The sequence below is a fragment of the Hypanus sabinus genome, chromosome 4 (genome assembly GCF_030144855.1).
Source record: "Hypanus sabinus isolate sHypSab1 chromosome 4, sHypSab1.hap1, whole genome shotgun sequence".
NCBI lineage: Eukaryota > Metazoa > Chordata > Chondrichthyes > Myliobatiformes > Dasyatidae > Hypanus > Hypanus sabinus.
The window spans coordinates 87,073,666-87,096,701 of record NC_082709.1 but is presented as its reverse complement, the minus strand read 5'-3'; the positions used below and the strand labels follow the sequence as shown (position 1 = coordinate 87,096,701).

The 23,036-nt window shown below is 43.6% G+C and overlaps 1 protein-coding gene across 1 annotated transcript in view; it reads right to left on the bottom strand.

Moving 5' to 3' along the window:
• Positions 1 to 418: 418 nt before the first annotated feature.
• Positions 419 to 23,036, bottom strand: part of LOC132392975 (indian hedgehog protein-like) — a 66,330-nt gene continuing 43,712 nt past the window's right edge. The window contains exons 2-3 of the mRNA XM_059967618.1: positions 13,656 to 13,917; positions 419 to 5,234 (exon numbers count right to left, since the gene is read on the bottom strand). Coding sequence (XP_059823601.1) covers positions 4,579 to 5,234; positions 13,656 to 13,917 — 918 coding nt within the window. The 3' untranslated portion in view covers positions 419 to 4,578. The remainder of the gene's footprint in view (positions 5,235 to 13,655; positions 13,918 to 23,036) is intronic.

Sequence of the window (23,036 nt, the reverse complement as noted above, 5' to 3'; positions counted from 1 at the left end):
TGGTGCAAAAAGTAAAAAAATTCATCCAGTGAGTTGCAGTTCTGTGGGCGAAAACGCCATGTTGATGAGAGAGGCCAGAGGAGAATGGTCAGACTGGTTCAAACTGACAGGAAGGTGACAGTAACTCAAATAGTAACCATGCATTCTAAAGTGGTGTGTACAGTAGCATCTCTGAATGTACAACATGTTGAACCTTGAAGTGGATGGGCTACAGCAGCAGAAGACAATGGACATACACTCCATGGGCACTTTATTACGTACAGGAGGTAACTAATAAAGTGTAACTGGGTCAGTTAATTTGTGTCTGAGACAACATTGGCCAATTAGATGCCACAACTGGACCATCACAGACAAGGTGGCTCCACATCCCCTTCATTCTGCTTGTCAGTACTTTAAACAGTGCACATGACAGAGCAAGTCAGTGATCAGATATTAATTTTATTCATTAAATAGAAGAAAACAAAGTACATTGCAAGATTAGTCACAGGAGATTCCAGAATAACATCAGAAGTCAAGATAAAAATATCTCTATTCTTGAAAATCTTTTAAATTAAAACTTTACAGATTGATAGCATTTTAATATATAATATAATAAAATTCATATTGACAGCCAACTTTTACAATTCTATATTACAATTCACAAGTATAAAAATAAATCTCATAAGTAACACACAATGCCTGGGGTGTAAATTTACACATTAAATTGCAGTTGTGGGAAATATACATATATTTTCTTTCCAAAATCAAATAAAATCAACTAACTTAGGGGGAGAATTGAGCATTGAGTGGGGTATATCTGTAAATAGAGAGTTAAAACCCAAACGTGTGTGTGCATGTACGTGTGTACATAAAAATTTCTAACAAGTTTTGAGGCATGTACTCATATGTCCAGTTATGTGTTAGCTCACGTGATCAGTCTGTTGTTTAGTCATGAGCTCACACGTGTATTCAGTTGTGTGTTTTGTCACATGTTCGTTTCCATGTTACACATGAAGTGTCAGGTGTACAGTTACGCACATAGTCATTGTCCTGTGCCCAGTCACATGATTGGTCACGTATGCATTTTCTCACGTGCTCAGTCTCATGTTCAGTCTGACACATCGTCACATCATTAGTTAAACTAGGTTGAATCCAACGTATTGTCACGTGGCAAAATACAAAGCATTCAGCTGGACTTGTGTGCAGTCTCGTGGTTTACCATTGTTGCTCAGTGTGCCGATGGAGTCGGGGTCGAGGGGTTTCCACGGCACTGGGTGTAATGAATGGGAAACACTCCCCTCTTTTGAATCTCTTTGCCCACTCTATAGAGCTGGTTCAGAATTTACATAGCCCAGAATGAGTTGAGGAGAGAGCTTTGTTTCCATGATGTAGAAAGAAAGAGAAATGGGGCAATATTGCCTCCTTCTCCAATTCAGAATACTTAGGATTCACAGTAAGTGACATTCCTTCCACTTGACGTGTCCATCATTGCCACAGTTACAAAGCCTCCCCTCCTCTTCTGATGTTTCCTCATCTCTCAAGGCTCCACTCTGTCATCTTTGGCAGCCATATTGGATTGGCAGTCCCCTATGTGACATCACGACGACATCATCAGCCCACCAGCAATCAATTCCTTTCTCAACTCATTCATCTTGTCGGAACAAACCCCCCTAAGCTGACTACTTCCAGGGAAGTTCAGCCTAAAATAGAGCTGCAGGAATTTCTGCAGGAAGACTACTTGCATTTATATAGCAACTTGTCAGGATACTTTATTCCTTTATTATGGTGGCATCATCACCATGTTTGTACAACATATAGCAGTGAATTTGCAGCCAACAAGGAGCCAGAAATTTTTTTGTTGGCGAGTGAAGAGAGACCACCACTGGATTAGATCTAAAGGTCCATAGTCTTCTCCTAAGAAGGCCAATTCCTCCTTCGGCCCTTCAACTCTTCCACAACACCTTCCAGCCGTTCACTTCATCCCCCTCCTCTAACCTCGTACTTTCCCCTCACCTATCACCCACCAGCTTGTCCTCCTCCCTCCATCCCTCCACCTTCTTATTCTGGCTTCTTCCCCCTTAATTTCCAAACCTGATGAAGGGTCTCCGCCCAAAATGTTGACTGTTTATTCCTCTCTGTAGATGCTGCCTGGCCTGCCAAATTCCTCCAGCATTTTGTTTGTGTTGTTCAAGATTTTCAGCATCTGGAGAATCTCCTTGTATTTATAAGTCTGCTGTTTGTAGGTTGAAGAATTGGAACAGTATTTAGATATTTTTGAAGATAAGTTTTAAAAATTCACTAAAGACAGCTGGCAAAAAAAGGCCTTCCTGCCATCCAAAGCAAACCCATGAACAAACTGAGGTGGTTAAGGAAATCTGAAGTAGAGTAATCTTGCATGAGTGAGTACCGGGGCAGTGTTGGAGAGATCAAAGAATTTCAAACTTAACATTCCTGTACAATCTGCAAGCTGTTTATTTTTCATACATAACATTCCAAATTTCGCGCTGTTCTTCAAATGGGGTAATGCAACCTGCTGATTTGCATGTATAAGTACCCATTGGACCTTGAGTTTCCCAACATGTTCAAAGTCAGCTGAGGGAAGTTTCTGAAATCTTGCCCCCACAGCTTAGAAACCCTCACCATAAGACTATAAGACTACAAGACGTATGAGAAGAATTAGGCCATTCCATCATGGCTGATTTATTATTCCTCTCAACCCCACTCTCCTGCCTTCTCCTCATAAAATTTGATGCCCTTACTAATTAAGAACCTATCAACCTCTGCTTTATATACACCCAATGACTTGGCCTCCAAAGTAATCTGTGGCAATGAATTCCACAGATTCACCAACCTCTGGTTAAAGAAATTCCTCCTCATCTCTGTTGTAAAGGGATGTCCTTCTATTCTGAGGATGAGCCCTTTTGTCCTATACTCTCCCCATAATAGGAAACATCCTCTTCACCTCCACTCTGTCTAGGCCTTTCAATATTCCATAGGTTCCAGAGAGAGCTCCGCTTATTCTTCTAAATGCCGGTGAATACAGAGCTCTTCAAACATTAACCCTTTAATTCCAGGGATAATTTTCATGAACCTCCTCTGGACTCTCTCCAATGTCAGTACATAAGGGGCCCAAAATTTACCTAAGAAAGATTTTCCATCCCTTCCTCCGGATAACTCAAATGTGACAGTTGAAACCTTTTGCAGTGTGATGGTTGATGACCAGTTAGGTGAGCAACACGCTCAAAATACTGGAGGATCTCAGCAAGTCAGGCAGCATCTATGGAGGGGAATAAGCAGTCTACTCTTTGGACCGAGACCCCTTCATCAGGACCAGAAAGGAAGAAGACAGAAGCTAAATTAAAAGGTGGAGGGGTACGAGGGGAGGAGCACAAGCTGGCAAGATAGGTGAGTCCGGTTGAGAGGGGAAGGTAGGGTGTGTGGGGGATGAGGGATGACGATTTGTGAGCACATTTTGGAAGACAGAGGTTAAAGTATTATCAGGCTAAAGGGTGGATTTATTGGAGGACCTACATGGTCAAATAGTCAACTGCAGAGTCAAACTCCAAAGCCCCTTTACATTTCTCATTCTGGGTTTGTCATGAGGTTAGACTTGAGAAGATTTATCTCCCCTTTTCTGTCTGGAGTAGTGACATGTAGAGGAAAGGAGTCAGGACCTTGATTGTCCGATCTGACCCCCACAGATGGAGATTATGAATGGGGCAAGTCCTTCCTTAAGAGGCAAAAAGGAGCAGTGTCCAGCTTGAGAGGGATGTTGAGGGTGGAAAAGTCACACTGGAAACCTCCAAGAATAGAGATGGTAACCTTAAATCTCCATTGGGATTTGGCTGTGACTCTCCTGATGTAAACCAAACACTAATGATTTGATGTTTTTTCAATTCTCGGCATTGATGGTGAAAGATTTTAATGAACATGATTCAGCAGCAAAGCAAACATGACTCAAGCTGTGGTCCCTTGTCTAGCCTCTGTATGGAGATGATAACCCTGTATATGCTGAGAGATATTTTAGGATATATACATCTTGGTAATCATACGTCTGTGTCGATGCACTAGTGAAACTGTCTGCAGTACAGCTAGAATGCAACATGTTTACCCAGCCGTTCTCGTTCAATGTGGGGCGCAGCAATTTGTAAAGGAAACTGCAAAATGATAGGTGAGTGAAAAACGCAATACTTTGAATCTGAGTCCACAAACATCCTTGTCCAATTATCCACAGCTCTGAAGAATGCAACGTTTAGATACGGATGGCTTTGACTCAAGTAGGGGCCCCGGGTAATTCTGTCCAAGGTGAGAGTTTCCTTTTTCTCAGCCACAATGAAGTAAACTCCTGTTCTCAATGCCAACAAAGCAAAGTCTAACTCCAGAGATCATGAGCAGGTGTTTTTCCCTTCCAGAGAAGGGAGATCTCGGATCCATGAATCCTGGAAGCTGTAGACACAGGACAATGTCCCCAAAGCAGTGCAATTTACCTGATCTACTGGGAGGAGAGAGGAGGAAATGTGGGGGGATGGGTCAGGGCCTCCCCGCGTGCCTGATACACACCCGCTCCCGTGTCGAAGCCTCAGCCCATGACGCCGGGCCTCAGCCTTGCGCAACACCCCAGGGGTGGAAGTCACTGGGGCTAAGAATGAGCCTGCCAATCCGGTGCAGTAGCTGTGAGTACCAGTGAATGCCCTCCTGGCTGATGGCAGGGCAAACTTGGCCAAAGATGGACGCCAATCGATGGCAGAGGCGAAGCGGGGCAAAGGCCATCTGCGCCAGGCTGTGGCCCTCGATGGCGGCAAAGCAGGAAGCCAACACACCGTCCACCAAAAGCGTGCCCTGCTGGGTTAGTGGGGCGTAGGCGCCGACGTCTGCCCGCAGCGAGACCCCCGTCACCTGCGCAGGGCCATCCACCGTGTACACGTACTGTCCGGCCCTCACCTCACTGGCGAAAGTGGGCCTGAAGCGGCCCAGGTCCAAGGTGAAGTTGTCTGCCACGAAGACCAAGTGCGCGGCAGTCAGCTGCAGCCTCCGAGGCGGCTCCTGAGTCTCGAGCACGTGGAATAACTTCACTGTCTCAGGCTGCCGGTCCAGGAAGGTCACGAAGGTGCTGAAAACAACCTGGCCATCTTGATCCACAGTCTGCACCCGGTCTCCGGGCTGCAGCTCGGAGACCCCCTTCCTCTGGCCGTCCTCCATCAGGATGCTGGCATTCCCAGGGAAACAGCCGCCAGTTTTGGCTGCCATGGAGTGATCTGAGGAAACATTGAAGACATCAGGAGGGATTAGCATCAGTTTCCAGCCTTGATTCAGTAAATGTGTGAAGACAGTCATGCAAGGAAACATAGAACATAGAACATTTCAGCCCTTTGGCCCATGATGCTATGCCAAGCTTTTACCTCTTCTAATAATGTCTAATCCTTCCATCCTGCATAGCCCTCCATTTTGCCATCATCCATGTTCCTATCTAGGAGTTTCCTAAACATATCTAATGTAGCTAAGTCTACCATCCACCCCGACCCCAGCAACACGTTCCACACACCCACCATTCTCTTTGTATAAAATTTATCCCTGACATCCATTCACTTTAAAATGGTAGAGCAGTACAGCACAGTACAGGCCCTTCAGACCACAATGTTGTGCTAACCTTTTATCAGGGGCTTGGAGGAAATTCCTGGTTTGAGGCGAGAGACTTGGAGTCAGGGAAGTGAAGGAGGCAGATGGTTTGAAACAAAAGATGGGGGAGGAGGGATACAGTAACAGAGGCAAAAAGGGGTGAAGAGAGGCATAGCGCAATCCGAGGGTGTAACAAGTTAACTAGGAGAGAGAGAAAACACTGCAAGAAGGACAGTTAGTAAATAAAGGAATTTTACAAGATGCCATTCAGCATGTGTTGGTGCAAGGTTTTTGTAGTTAGTCAAAATTGTCCCTCTCCAGGCTTCTCTCTACCTCCAGATTGCCCTGCAGTTTGATTGCCCTTTTCAATTCATTATTTAACTCTGTTTTTGAACATTTCTGGTTGAGATCTTTCCCACACCCTTTTAGGTAGTACTGCACAAAGCCTAACACTCGGCATAACAAAACTTCACCTTAGCAACCACCCACTGTCAATAATCTTAAAACATGCAGGTTACCAATCCCACTGTCAATGATTTTGAAATACACTCCTTAAATTTCTCTCTCTCCTTTTCCTTCCACCCTTCTCTCTCTCTCTCTTCCTTGTTCTCTCTCTTATTACCTATCCCACTCTCTCCTTTACACGCCATCTCCCTCCCTCTCTCTGAGTTGTCAACTTTGTTCCTAATGTCGAGAGCTCAGCAATCGATGAGTTCCCCGCAAAAGGTTAACCTGAGACTTTCTTATTTGCTGACCATTTTATGCAAGTTTTGAACTTGTCCTTCTTCTTTTAATAGTTTTTGTAAGAAAGAACAGTGGGAACAAAACAGGGCAATCATGAAACTAACATACTGAATAAATTTGTGAGATAAGGTCATCAGAAACAGTTCTGGATGAAAAACAGTTTGTTTCCCTTTATGTCTACCTTCCTTTTTTCTTTTCAGAATGTCATCCATCCTCCACATTACTTCATCTACATGTCAATATCCTTGTGTCTTTCTCTCATACAGTATTTATCAGCTCATTCTCTTCTCTCTCTCTTCCCTCGTCTGTCTCTATCGCGTTCTCTGCTCCTTCTTTCTCCTTTTCCCTTTACCTCACTGCCTCTTTCAATACCTGATTCTCCCATCAACTTTCCCTTTCACTGTTTGCCTCTAACCACCCTCCAAGCCTATTCTTTCTAATAACAACCTTCATCACTCACCTGTTTCCATCACTTTCTCAAAATGCTGGAGGAATGCAGCAGGTCTGGCAGCATCTACAGAGATGCTAAGCAGTCGATGCTTTGGGCCAAGACCTTCATCAGGAGAATGCTTCTTGGCCAGAAACCTGGACTGTTTACTCGCCTGCATTTACACTGCCCGACCTGCTGAGTTCCTCCCTCATTTTGTGTGTGTTGCTTTGGATTTCCAACATCTGCAAAATCACTGGAGTTTTTGATCCCTCATTTTCTTTTTCTCCATCTCTTCAAAGATTGCATGGAAGACTGACAAAGAATACAGCTGGGTATAGATTAGTTGTAGATGTAGATGAGGAAGTGGCAGATGACATTTAATGCAGGCAAATGTAAGCTGCTTCACTTTGGGAAATCTAACATTCTTTTGAATGGCAGAATCCTTAATGGTACTGATGAACAGAGTCCAGGTACATGGCTCCCTAAAAATGGCTGCACAGATTGATATGGCAGTAAAGAAGCCATATGGCATGCTTGTCTTCATTAGTGGAGGCATTAAGTTTAAGAGCTAAGAAGTTATGTTACAACTTTATAAGACTTTGGATAGGTCACATTTAGAGCACTTAGTTCTGGTCACCTCATTATAGGAAGGATGCAGAGGCTGTGGAGATGGTGCAGAGTGCAGAGGATGTTTACCAGGATCCTACATGGTTTGAGGGATGTGCTTTGAGGAGAGCTTGGTCAAGCCGGGGCTGTTTTCTTTAGCGTGATGGAGGCTGAGAAGAGATTTTACAGAAGCTTATAAAAACATGCAATGCAGAAATAAATTAGACAACCAGTAACTTTTTTCCAGCATTGAAATGTTAGTACCAGAGGGCAGGTACATATTTAAGCTGAGGGGGGAAAGTACAAGGGAGATAACGGAGCAAGTTTTTTTTTAACACAGAGAATGGTGGCTGAGACAAATGGGACAGGAGTATTTAAAAGGCTCTTAGATACACACGTGAATATGCTGAGAAGAAGGGACATGATCAATGTGTAAGGAAGAGAGATTAGATTAATTAGAAATCAATGGCTTAATTAGTTTGACATACCATCTGAATGCACGTAAAGGCAGATGTGTTAGGGACATATAAGACACTCGTAGATGAGAATATGGATGAAAGAAAATGGAGGGTTGTGGGAGAGAGAAGCAATAGATTGATTGCAGAGTAGGTTAAAGGTTGGCACAACACTGTGGGTTGAAGTGCCTGTCCTACATTCGATGTCCTATTACTTTTACCTCTTTAAGATGGTGTCCCGGCTTCCCTTATCCCTCTCCCTCAGTGTCTCTAACTCTTCATTTATGCCTGCCATGCCCATTTCCTAGACTGCTTTTAACCTTATAAGGGATCACAACCAAAGTTTACCCAGTGAATAATTCCCAGATATTCTGTTTGCTTAAGTTAAGAGCAAATAGGGATACCATGACAACAGTACATGTCAGGCAAACTGCCTGCCACTCCCTGCCTCAAAATCAGCACGTTCTCCATTGAATGCAGCCGGCTCCGCATCAGTCTCTCACTGACCAACTCGGCTCGACTGCAAGAGCCTCATCTATTTCCCTTTCCTCTGGTCTCAGCCACTCTCCTACTGCACAGAATCAGAAAACGAGGTCCCACTACCCACCATAGGCAACAGTTCAACGATTCCTTTGCAACTTCCACCAGCCCCAATGAGGGTTCCTCAGACACAAATTCTCATCTCCTTTCTGCATTTTGAAGAAAGTGGTCTAGAACTTTAGGCAACTCATATTCCCTCTCTGTTTTGAAGAAGCCATTTCTGCCATCAATCATCTATCTACCCAGTCCTTCTCCATGAGCACAGTCTAACCTACCAGGCATGTAGCACAGACCAGGGCTTCTCACCTTGCTTTCTCCCTCTTTCAAAACCTTCTATCAAAATGTAAGACCATAAGACATAGGAGCAGCATTAGGCACTTGGCCATTGAGTCTGTTCTGTCATTCAATCATGGCTGATTTATTTTCCCTCTCAACCCCATTCTCCTGGCTTCTCCCTATAACCTCGGATGCCTTTACTAATCTAAGACCTATCCTCTCTATATAGAATGGCCACTTTGCCTTATTTATCCATTGTTTATCACTCTTTCTCTAACTTGTTAGGGTGGCACAACTGTTTCACAACCCAACCAGGATCAATTCCTGCCTCTGTCTGTGTGGGGATGACAGTTCTAGTATGTGTTACAATCACTGTGAAAACCACAGGGGTCATCAGTTCTTGTTTATATTTACAGAATATGAGTGCTTGTGTCCGTAGGGTTGGCACAGTGGTACTGCCAGTAGAGCTGTGGCCACACTGCTTCAGCGAGCCAGGATCAATGCTAACGTCAGGTAATGCTTCCAAGGAAACTTGCACAATATCCCTGCGGCTGCACTGGTTTTATCTGGGTGCTCCAGTCTCTTCCCACATCTCAAAATTGTGTAAATTATCTCGTTGTGTATAGGTGGTTTATTATCTGCAAGGACCCAGGATACAGAACATAGAACAGTATAGCACAATGCTACAGCCCACAATGTTAACCTACACTAAGATCAATCTCTCCCATACAACCCTTAATTTGCCTTTCATCCATGTGTCTATTCAAGAGTGTCTTAAATATCCCTAACGTATTTGCTTCTCTCACCAGCTCTGGCAGGGCACTCCACATACCCACCACACCCTGTGTACAACACTTACCTTAGACATCCTCCCCCACCCCCATACATCCCTCAACCATTCCTGAAGCCATGCAGAGTAAAAAACTTGTCTTGCATACCATTACACAGATCAATCCATTATGTAGAGCATTGAGGCAAAACAGTGACAGATTGCAGAATAAAGTGTTACAGAGAAAGTGCAGTGCAGGTAGACAATAAGCTACAAGGCCATAACAAGGTAGATTGTGAGGTGAGGAGTCCATCTAGGGGGCCATTACTGTTCCAGAGGACTGCGGTTGTCCTAGGGGACCATTCAAGTGAGATCTGTGGGGAATGGCTGAGAATATGAGAAGAATAAATGGATTTGTTGATTATTGGGACACACTCAGTGGGCTGAATGGCCTGTTTCTGTGCTGATTGGTTCTCTGTGTTTTCAGGGGCCCCTGTATATGCTGCACGGAACAGCAGCCTCTATGAACCTTATATGGAATAGCAGTCCCTGTGAATATGATCAGAAATAGCAGCCCCTGACAAAGATCCCTCTCATCCCTGTTCTACATAGATGCCCTTCTATTCTGAGGCCTGCCCTTTGGTCCTAGACACCCCAGCCATCTCGTCCATCCCCTCCATGTCCGTTCTATCTAGGCCTTTCAATATTTAATAGGTTTCAGTGAGATTCTTGTAAACACCAGTGAGTACAGGTCCAGAGCTATCAAATGTTCCTCATATTACCTTAGGTAATGATGAATAAATAAACAGTTCAAGAGAGAACTAGTGAGGTAGAGTTTGTGGAATCATGGACCCTTCCGAAATCTGATGGAAGAGGGTAAAAACTATTTTAATATGTTCCTAAACCATTGAGTGTTCATCAGTATTTTGATATCGAGGAATGAAATCATGGCCTGTCAATGAATAAATAGAATAGAAACATAGAAACATAGAAAATAGGTGCAGGAGTTGGCCATTCGGCCCTTCGAACCTGTACCGCCATTCAGTATGATCATGGCTGTTCATCCAACTCAGAACCCTGTACCTGCTTTCTCTCCATACCCCTTGATCCCTTTAGCCACAAGGGTCATATCTAACTTCCTCTTAAGTATAGCCAATGAACTGGCCTCAACTGTTTCCTGTGGCAGAGAATTCCACAGATTCACCATTCTCTGTGTGAAGAAGTTTTTCCTCATCTCGGTCCTAAAAGGCTTCCCCTTTATCCTTAAACTGTGACCCCTCATTCTGGACTTCCTCAACATCGGAAACAATCTTCCTGCATCTAGCCTGTCCAATCCCTTTAGAATTTTATACGTTGCAATAAGATCCCCCTTCAATCTTCTAAATTCCGATGAGTATAAGCCTAGTCGATCCAGTCTTTCTTCATATGAAAGTCCTGCCATCCCAGGAATCAATCTGGTGAACTTTCTCTGTACTCCCTCTATGGCAAGAATGTCTTTCCTCAGATTAGGGGACCAAAACTGCACACAATATTCTAGGTGCGGTCTCACCAAGGCCTTGTACAACTGCAGTAGAACCTCCCTGCTCCTGTACTCAAGTCCTTTTGCTATGAATGCCAACATACCATTTGCCTTTTTCACCTCCTGCTGTACCTACATGCCCACCTTCAATGACTGGTGTACAATGACACCTAGGTTTCATTGCATCTCCCTTTTCCTAATCGGCCACCATTCAGATAATAATCTGTTGCCCTGTTCATGCAACCAAAGTGGATAACCTCACATTTATCCACATTAAATTGCATCTGCCATGAATTTGCCCACTCACCTAACCTATCCAAGTCACCCTGCATCCTCTTAGCATCCTCCTCACAGCTAACACTGCCGCCCAGCTTCGTGTCATCTGCAAACTTGGAGATGCTGCATTTAATTCCCTCGTCTAAATCATTAATATATATTGTAAACAACTGGGGTCCCAGCACTGAGCCTTGCGGTACTTCACTAGTCACTGCCTGCCATTCTGAAAAGGTCCCGTTTACTCCCACTCTTTGCTTCCTATCTGCCAACCAATTCTCTATCCACCTCAATACCATACCCCCAATACTGTGTGCTTTAAGTTTTCACACTAACCTCCTGTGTGGGACCTTGTCAAAAGCCTTTTGAAAATCTAAATACACCACATCCACTGGCTCTCCCCTATCCACTCTACTACTTATATCTTCAAAAAATTCTATAAGATTCGTCAGACATGACTTTCCTTTCACAAATCCATGCTGACTTTGTCCGATGGTTTCACCTCTTTCCAAATGTGCTGTTATCACATCTTTGATAACCGACTCTAGCATTTTCCCCACCATCGATGTCAGACTCACTCATCTATAATTCCCCGGTTTCTCTCTCCCTGCTTTTTTAAAAAGTGGGGTTACATTAGCCACCCTCCAATCCTCAGGAACTAATCCAGAATCTAAGGAGTTTGGAAAAATTATCACTAATGCATCCACTATTTCTTGGGCTACTTCCTTAAGCACTCTGGGAGGCAGACCATCTGGCACTGGGGATTTATCTGCCTTTAATCCCTTCAATTTACCTAACACCACTTCCCTACTAACATGTATTTCCCTCAGTTCCTCCATCTCACGAGACCATCGGTCCCTTACTATTTCCGGAAGATTATTTATGTCCTCCTTAGTGAAGACAGAACCAAAGTAGTTATTCAATTGGTCTGCCATGTCTTTGTTCCCTATGATCAATTCACCTGTTTCTGACTGTAAAGGACCTACATTTGTCTTGACCAATCTTTTTCTTTTCACATATCTATAAAAGCTTTTACAGTCAGTTTTTATGTTCCTTGCCAGCTTTCTCTCATAATCTTTTTTCCCTTTCCGAATTAAGCCCTTTGTCCTTCTCTGCTGGTCTCTGAATTTCTCCCAGTCCTCAGGTGTGCCGCTTCTTCTTGCTAATTTATAAGTTTCTTCTTTGGACTTGATACTATCCCTAATTTCCCTTGTCAGCCACGGGTGCACTACCTTTTGCCAAACTGGGATGAACAATTGTTGTGGTTCATCCATGCAATCTTTAAATGCTTGCCATTGCATATCCACCGTCAACCTTTTAAGTATCATTTGCCAGTCTATCTTAGCTAATTCACATCTCATATCTTCAAAGTTATCCTTTTTTAACTTCAGAACCTTTGTTTCTGAATTAACTATGTCACTCTCCATCTTAATGAAGAATTCCACCATATTATGGTCACTCTTACCCAAGGGTCCTCGCAAGACAAGATTGCTAACAAATAGCTAATAGTTCCTGGGTCACACTGCTGGCAATTGTGTTACAGCAGGAGTTCCCAAACTGAAGGCTATGGATCTCTTGCTAAATGGTATTGGTCCATAGCATGAAAAAGCTTGGGAACCCCTGTGCTAGAGGCTGATACATTAGAGACACTTAAACGACTGTTAGATGGGCACATAAGAGAAATGGAGGGCTATGGGCTGTGTAGGAGGGAAGGGGTAGATTGATTATGGAGAAGGTTTATATATTGTGGGCTGAATGGCCTGTACTGTGCTGTACTGTTCTATGTTCTAGATGTACTGTTAAAAGTATTCTAACTGGTTGTCTCATGGGTAATTTAAATACATAGGAATATTAAAAGCTTCAGAGAGGAATGGGCATCTGAAGCTCATTGCACCCACCGTCAGTAGTATCTACAGGTGGCTCTGCCCCAGGAAGGCAACATCCGTCATTAACGATCTCCAGTGATGTGAGGGACGGGTTTGTTTGTACACCGCGTGTGGTGGGTGCTTGGAATGCACTGACAGGGATGATGGTGGAGACAGACACAGTAGAGGCTTTTACGAGTCTCTTGGATAGACGCAAGAATATGCAGAGAAAGGAGGCATCAGGACCATATGCAGGCAGGAGGGATTAGGTGAAAATGGCACAGCCTCATCTGCCAAAGGCTCTTTTCCTTTTTCTGTATGCTAACAGACATTTTTCACAGAAAGTTTCTAATTCTGCCTCTGTGCGGGGGGAGGCTTGTTTTGTTGTTGTGTTGTAGCTTGTGTTGTTCTACTAAACATAGTGATCACCAGAATGTGTGGAGACACTTGCGGGCTGCCCCCAGCTCACCATCGCGTTAGTGTAAGTGACAAATTTCACATGTGATATATAAATAACTTGAATAATTGTAGGTTGTCACTAAGAAAATCAAGCCACTATGTAAACTGAGTGGGATTTTTTTACCTGATTTGACTGAACAATGGATGTGAGCCTTTGATTCATAGTAGACCCAGTCAAAGCCTGCCTCAACCGCCAGTCGCGCCAGCATCCCGTACTTGGAACGGTCTCTGTCCGAGGTGGTGATATCCACTGCCCGTCCCTCATAGTGCAAGGACTGCACGGAATGGTGACCGTCTTCATCCCAACCTTCGGTCACTCGCAGCCTCACGCCAGGCCACTGGTTCATCACTGAGATCGCAAGGGCATTCAGTTTATCTTTGCAACGCTGGAATAAAAGAGAGGAAAATGATTAGATGGGGCCAAGTTCCCTGATACTACCACAACCCCTGTATCCATCCCTCCACCTAGTCTATAGTTGTTTGTGGAGACACAGGAGACGGCAGATACTGGAATCTGGAGCAACACACACACTCAGCAAGTCAGCTGATAGGAAGGGGACAGCTGCTGTCTCTTGCTCCATACATTCCCTCCACACTGAATCCATCCTAAGCATCCTCTCTTCTCCTTATTCAGTCAGGCAGGAGTACAAGGACAGATTCTATCCCAAAATTATAGGACTATTGAAATGACCTTTTGTATGATAAGATGGACTCTTGGCCTCACGATATACTTCAGCATGGCAATATACTTTATTCTGCAATTTGTTATTGCTTTTCCTGGTACTAATTCAATGTAGTCTTGTAATCAAATGATCTGTATGGATGGCATGCAAAACAAAGTTTTTCTTCACCATACCTTGTTCATGTGATTCTAGAGAAGAGGGACATCTGTGACATGAGTAATGTGGAGCAGGTGGGGTATCCTAGTGGGAATAGAGGAGGTTCTAAGGAGATAGAATCAAGGTATTTCAAGTCTTGAAGCTTATGTTGGTATTGGCCTTGTCACATGTACCACGATAGAGTGAAAAGCTTTTCTTGCATTCTGATATAGACAGTATGGATGGAGAGAAGCTTCCCATTGGTGGGTAGGGTCAAGAATGCCATGTCCTGACTGGTTACATCGTAGACTGGTGTGGAAACATCAGGAAGAGAAAAGTCTACACCAAGTGCTCCAGTCGATCACAGGAAAACCCCTCCCCACCATTGAAAACCTCTAAGAAATGCAACAAGAAAGCCGCATCCATTATCAAGGACCTCCATTATAACTGCTCACAATACTCCAAGTGAGTCCTCACCACTACCTCATAAAGCCTCAGCATCATATCCCTGCTTTTATATCTTAGTCCTCTTGAAATGAATGCTAACATTACATTTGCCTTCCTCACAATGGACTCAACCTGCAAGCTAACTCTTCGGGAAAAGTCCCTTTGCACTTCGGATTTTTGTATTTCCTCTCCATTTAGAAAAAAGTCTATGTATTTTTTCCTTCTATCCCTGTGGAACACCACTAGTCACTGACAGCCAACCAGAAAAGCCCCCTTTTATTTCCACTCTTTGCCTCCTGCCAGTCAGTCAAACTTCTATCCACGCTATCTTCAATCTGGTACCTTTCCTGTAATACCATGGGTTCTTAATCTTGTTAAGCAGCCTCATGCGCGGCACCTTGTCAAAGGCTTTCTGAACATCCACTGACTGTTGTTTGTCTATCCTGCCTGATGGTTGTAGCGTAGTAGTCCGATCACTTGAGTAGTGTGGGATGTTCTCCTAAGGGTTTGTCTATTGATGAGTCCTCAGGTGACAACAGAGGTCAATCTAGAATCCACATATTCAGCTGCAATGTGGGCAAGAGTACTGGAAGTGGTGGCTGTGGTTAGTGGTTGGGGGTTTTGGTTGTTTAGTCTCTTCTTTTGCAGAAATAACTGTTTCTGAACCTAGTGGAACAGTAATTACCCTACACCAGTATGGATAATGTCACTCTCCTCAACACTGAACTGCTTCCACAACCTACAGACTCACTTTGAAGGACTCTACAACTTGCGTCCTCAGTACGGTGTATTCATTTATTTATTATTATTACTTGCAAGATTTGTCCATGTTGGTTGTTTGACGGTCTTAGATATTTCATAAATTCTAATGTATTTCATTACTTTCCTCTAAATACCTACGAGAAAATGAATCTCGGAGTTTTGTATAGTGACACATGTGTACTTTGATAATAGGTTTACTCTGACTTTGATGCATACAGAGAAATTCCCTCTGGAGAATCCCATCATTGTCAGACCGCCACTATGGTCCCCTAACCCTTCACCATTCAGCACATCTACAAGCTGCACTGTCACAAGAAAGCAGCATCCATCATCAAGGACTTCTGCCATCCAGGCCACTCCTCTTCTTGCTACTACCATCCATAAGGAGGCACAAGAGCATCAGGTCTCCCACCACCAGGATCAGAAGCAGTTATTATCCTCCAACCATCAGGCTTTTGGCTCCTGAACCAATACTGTTCACTCACCACAACTCCACAATCTACACAATCACCTCCAAGGACTCCACAACTCATGTTCTCGGTATTATTTATTTTGCCATTATTATTTGACCAATTTGTCTTATTTTTCACATTGGTTGAATGTTGTGCATCAGCCTTGATTAAACCAAGGCATCCATTAGCAGGAAGAAAGGCCTCAAGTTCTTGTACTCATCGATAGCTCACTTGCTTTTGGACCAAACTGCCATATGGTGAGTCTAATTGAGTAGTAATGAGCCTGTGCCAATTTCCAGATAAGGCTGCATATACTTGAGTTCACAATTGCTAATAGGTTACTGGAGCTGTTACATTTTAAAGAGCAAATATGTGTTTATGGATCTCAATGCTGTCATAAGCCAATTAGACCCTTCCCACCTAAACAATGTCAATTCAGTTCATACTATTTTCTACACCACATTGCCCTGATAATTCCCGTTCTCACAGATTTACTGATCAAAAGAGCCGTTCAATACGAGAACAGGACCCTTTACTCAGTCGAGCCAAAGCACACATTACAATTTCTGACCTTTCTAATCTCTGCCACTAGCACAGATCAGCACTGCATATAGGAAGTAATACGTACAAAATGCTGGAGGAACTCAGCAAGTCAGGCAGCAACGTGCAGAGGAATAAACAGCCGAGATTCTTCATCAGAACTGGAAAGAAGGGGGAAGAAGCCAGAATAAGTAGATGAGGGGAAGGGAAGGGGTACAAGCTAGAAGGTGAAGCCAAGCGGTTGGGTAAGTGGGGTAAAATGGGAAGCTGGGAGATGATTAATAGAAAAGGTAAAGGGCTGGGGAAGAAGGAATCTGATGGGAGAGGAGAGTTGACAATGGGAGAAAAAGAAGGAGGAAGGAGCACCGGGGGAGGAGATAGACAAGTGAGAGGAAGAGAAGAGGTAAGATGGAAGCCAGAGAGGGGAATGAAAGAAGAGTGAATAGAGAGAGGAAAAATTAGTGGCTATATTTCATTAAGAATTTGAGGAGTCTTGGTATGTCAGCAGGTTTCTACAGATGTATCATGAAGAGCATTCTGTGAGGTTGCATCACTGTCTGGTATGAAGGGAACACTGCCCAGGATCGGGAAAAGCTGCAACTCGGCCAGCACCATCATGGACACTAGCCTCTCAGCATCAGAGACATCTGCAAAAGACGATGCCTCAGAAGGGCAGCATCCATTATTAAGGACCCCCATCACCCAGAACACGCCATCTTCTCATTGCCACCATCAAGAACGAATTACGGGAGTCTGAAGACACACACTCCACAATTCAGGAACAGCTTCTTCCCCTCCACCATCAGATTTCAAATGGATGATGAATCCATGAACACTACCTCACTATATAATTTTCTTTTTTGCACTATTTATTTAATTTAATTTTTTACACAGTGTATGCTTAGTGTAATTTATAGTTTTTTGTTATTATGTTTTGCAAGGTACTGCTGCTGCAAAACAACAAATTTCATGACATAAGAGATTAGTTTGGTTTAGAGGACCAATAAAAAGGTACTCACCACCATCTGGACAAAGAAATTCCTCCTCACCTCTATTCTAAAGGGAATTTGTTCTATTCTGAGGCTGTGCTCTCTTGTCCTAGCCTCCCCGACTACAGGAAATATCCTTTCTGCATCTCCTCTATCTTAAGGCCCTCCACTGGTTGGGAACCATAAGACCATAAGACGTAGGAGCAGAATTAGGCTATTTGGCCCTTCGAGTCTGCTCCATTACTCAATCATGGCTGATCCTTTTTTCCACCCCTCAGCCCCACTCCCCGGCCTTTTTCCTGTAACCTTTGATGCCATGTCCAAACAAAAACCTATCAAGCTCTGTCTTAAATATACCCATCAACCTGGCCTCCACAGCTGCCTGTGGTAGTAAATTCCACAAATCCACCACCATCTGGCTGAAGAAATTTCTCTGCATCTTTGTTTTAATTTGACACCCCTCTATCCTGAGGCTGTGCCCTCTTGGCCTAGACTCGCCCGCCATGGGAAACATCCTTTCCACATCTACTCTGTCTAGGCCTTTTAACATCCATAAGGTTTCAATTAGATCCCCACTCATCCTTCTAAATTCCATAGACCCAGATTTATCAAATGTCCTTCATATCATAAGCCTATCATGCCTGGAATCATCCTTGTGAACCTCTCCAATGCCAGCACATCTTTTCTTAGACAAGGAGCCCAAAACTGTTCACAATACTCAAGGTGAGGCTTCACTAGTGTCTTATTAAGTCTCAACATCACCTTCCTGCTCTTGTATTCTAGACCTCTTGAAATGAAAGCTAACATAGCATTTGCCCTCCTCACCACTGACTCAATTTGCAAGTTAACCTTCAAGCTGTTCTGCACAAAGACTCCCAAGGTTCTTTGCATCTCAGATATTTGGACTTTCTCCCCATTTAGAAAATAGTTGCACATTTATTTCTACTACCAAAGTATAAATGCATTGGCCAACATTGTATTTCATTTGCCACTTTCTTGCCCATTCTCCTAATCTGCCTGTCCTTCTGCAGCCTACCTGTTTCCTCAACACTTCTTGCCTCTCCACCAATCTTCATATTATCTGCAAACTTGGCAACAAAGTACGGAAAGAATCAGTCCCATCACCAACCTCTGAAGGCAATGGCAGCCAACTAGAAGAGGATCCTTTTATTCTCACTCGCTGCCTCCTACCAATCAGCCAGTGCTCTAACCATGACCATGGATGTTATGTCCAGCTGTCTACGTGATACGCAAGCCAGTATGTAAACTAGGGCAGTATGATATGAAGGGTGTGCAGACTCCCCCTCTCCATGTAGCTGATGAATCTTAAGGAACGGCGGAGACTGACACAGTTTGGTATCAGCAGCTTTGCAGAAGTTACAAATTAGCATTGAACTTAAGAACTGCCTTAAGACAGCTCTGGATTTTCCGTCTGGACTTACACCCGAAACTTTCCTCATCAGTGGGTATAGCCACAAGGCAGCAGAGGTTTGAAATCAGAGTTTTCTTTTTCATAGATGAGCTACCAGCTACAGCTGACTGACGGAGCCCCATCTGACTGAAGTGATTGGTTTTAAGGCACCAGTAACCCGCCTTTGCCCCTTCTCCTGTCAGTGGAAATGGTTCCACCAGGATTAGTAACTAAGCCACACGTGAAGCCAGGGGCCGGACTTGGTTGTCAGAGGCTATTTGAGATTCACACCATTGGGAGCATTTAATAGGAGTCCCCTACTACCATCCCTGGCTAAAGCAATCTTAAGGACACTCCCAAATGCCAGCACATCCTTTCTTAGGTAGGGGGCCCAAAACTGCTCACAGTACTCCCAGTGCGGGAGTGTTCTGAACTTGCTCCCAGTTTAGAAATAGTCTGCACCTTTATTCCTGCTACTAGAGTGCACCACCATTCACTCCCCTGCACAATATTCTATCTACCAGTTCTTTGCCCATTCTCTTAATCTAAATCTTTCTTCAACACTGCCTGCCCCTCTACTTATTCACACCACAAACAACTTCCTGTGGGACGATAACGGCCAAAGAATTTATCTCGGCCAGTGGTTACAAGAGTAGTGCAGAGGCAGGGTAGCTTATGACAAGTGGCACATTTCTGCTTACAGTCAGATTCAAAACAGACCAGAAACACAGAGGCTGCTGGGAATGAGGAAGGAGTTGCCAGAGAAGGTGGAAGAGATAGGAATAATAACAGCATTGAAGACTTTTGAACACGTACATGAATCGGGAAGGTTTTGAGAAATATGTTCCAAATGTAAGCAAGTGGGCCAAGCTCAAGTAGGACAGTCAGAATGGATGAATTGGGCTGAAGGGCTTTTATCAGTGCTGTACAGGTCTGTGACTCTAACCTTCCCACCACTTACAAAGCACAAATCGAGAAAGTAAAGATTAAGAGATTAGCTTTATTTGTCACATGTACGTCAAAACATACAGAGAACTGTGTCACTTGCATAAAATTTAGTCAATGAGGATTGCCCTGGACAGCCCACAATTGTCATTACACTTCTGGCACCAACACAGCATGTCTACAACTCACTAACCCAAGCCCGTATGTCTTTGGAATGTGGGAGGGAACTGGAGCACCCAGAAGGACTGAGAGACAACAGCAGGAATTGAATCCCAGTTTTGCAGCTGGCGATGTGAACTGTTACACTGACTGCCTCGCTACCACATCACCCCTACGATCCTTCCCTTCCCCCACCATCACATTTCTGAACAGTCTATTCACTACCTCACTATTCCTTTCCTTTGCACTAATTTATTTTTATAACTTATAGATTTTCAGACTGCCACAAAGTAACACATTTCAGGTCAGATCAGTGATAAAATAAATCAAGATTTTTATTCTGGCATAGTTACTAACATAGTGAAACTCTGAATTGAGAGGTTCCCACCCTATCAGTGTCTTCGTGAAGAATAATTAGAAATTACTCTTTACTAGAAGACCGTAAAATATTGGAGCAGAATTAAGCTATCTGGTCCATTGAGGCTGCTCTGCTATTCCACGATTACTGATTTATTACCTCCCTCAATCCCATTCCCATGCCTTCTCCATGTAACCTTTGACAAATCAATAACCTATCAACTTCTTCTTTAAATATAGTCAATAATTTGACCTCCACAGCTGTTTGTGGCAACGGATTGCACAGATTCACCATCCTCTTGCTGAAAAATAATCCTACTCATCTCTGTTTTAAAAGGACATCCTTATATTCTGAGACTGTGCCCTCTGGTCCTAGACTCCCCACTATAGGAAACATTTGTTTTATGTCCACTTTGCCTAGGCCTTTCAATATTCAATAGGGTTCAATGACATTTCTGATGTGAAATTTCTGATTTTGTGGCAGCAGTAGAGGGCACAGGCATAAAATTTACTGTATGTTACGAAAGTAAATAAACAGTGGAAAAAGAAAGCATGCTTTTTCCACTGAGGTGGGTGAGACATTGTTTTAGCGTGAAATGTGAAATATTGAATTGAACCTGTGGGGGATTTTCTTGACTCAGGTTCCACTCCAAGTGTGGAATGAGATGCCTGAGGACGTGGTAGATATGGTTTCAACTGCAACCTTTACGAAAAGTTTGGTACTAGGATGGGAGGGGTAAGGATGGCAGATGAACATTTTGGCACAGACTAGATGGGCTGAAGGGTCTGCTTCTGTGCTGTAGTGCTCTCTGACTCTATAAAAGAAAGTAATAGTGAGCACAAAACATGGAAGTCATAGGAAGCTCTCCTGGATTTCCACTGTGCTCTATCTAAACAAGGTGATGACAAAGCTGGACAAAGAGATTGTCAATGTACTTTGTCGACCCAAGGTAGGCAGTTTCTGCCTGTCTGAGACTTACTTCAACTTGGCAAGTTCAATCAGACACCTGTTTCTGTTATCACTCTTGTTTCACATAGCACTAACAGAATTAGCATTGTAAAACAGCTCCTTAAAATATTATGTTTCAAACTTTGACCGATGTCATCTGAATCATTAGCACCCTTCATTTTAAAGTCAACAGTGTTAGATTTACCCGAAACCCAAATAATCTCTGCAGTTTTACAATCAAATTTGCCTTATCTCATGTACAATGACACCTTGGAGAGAGGTCTAATTGCTGCTCACCTGCATATGCCACAATGCATGATAAATTACTTCTCTGAGTTGAGTATAATAGTATACCTGTTTACTCACATGTCAAGAATATTTTCATGCTTCCTTATGGCATTGCAGTGGATTGTTCAGCCCATCAAACCTATGCTAGCTTCCAGAGCCATCCTGTATCCGGCTAATTCCTCTGCAGCTTATTCTCCCAACATTCTCATCAATTTCCCAAACATCTCGAATTCTACCACTTAATTTCCCAGTGTTCTTAACTACCCACACTTAACTGTATCCACTTTGGTTATCTACCCACCATCCAGGCCATGTTCTTTCTCACTATGACCACTGGGCATGAACCTAAAGAGCCTTACACCACCGGCTTCAGGAACAACTACTACTCTACAACCATCAGTCTCCTGAACCAGTGTAGATAACTCACCTCACCTCTGAAATGGCTCCACAACCTACGGACTCACTCTCAAGGGTTCTACAGCTCATGTTCTGAATTTGACAGTTTAGGTTTATTTATAGTTTTTCATAAATTCTATTGTACTTTATTTTCCTGAAAATGAATCTCATTTTAATATATGGTGACATATACATACTTTGATAATAAATTTACATTGACTTTGAAAGTAGGAGTCTGGAACATAGAACACTACAACACAGTACAGGCCCTTCAGTCAAGGATGTTTCCCAACTCTTTAACCTACTCTAAGAGCAATCCCACCCTTCCCATCCACATAGCCCACAATTTTTCTATCATCTATGTGCCTATCTAAGAGTTTCCTTAAATGTCCCTAATGTACCTACTTCTACCACCATGGCCCCTGGCAGGGTGTTCCAGACACCCACCAGTCTCTGTAAAAATCGTACCTCTGACATCCCGCCTATACTTTCCTCCAATCACTTTGAACTTATGACCCCAGGAATTAGCCATTTACAGCCTAGGAAACTCCAGAAATTCCAAATTCCAGTGGACGTTTATCCTCCCAATCCACATGTTCTTGGGAAGCGGGAGGAAACCAGAGCTCTCGGAGGCAGCCTACGTGGTCACATGGAGAATGGCAAATCCAAGCTCGGGATCAAACGTAAGTCACTGGTGCCGTGGGGCAGCAGCTTCACTGTGCTGAGGAGAGGAGGGATGTGGAGACTATCCAAGGTGGATGTTGCTTTTGACACCCAGCGATAGTGTGTGGGCATTCTGAGAGCTTTGTAGAACACGTACAATTCTGAGTGGCAGCACCAGTCTCTGACTGTCTACTCTGTGAAATTCTCTGTTAGCAATGTTGGATCCTCATGCTTTTGTGACCCAAAGTTTCTTTGGAAGTCAAGAATGAAGCATAACTGTTGTTGCTTATGGCCATTTGGAACAAGAAAAAGGAGCCAAGAGAACACAG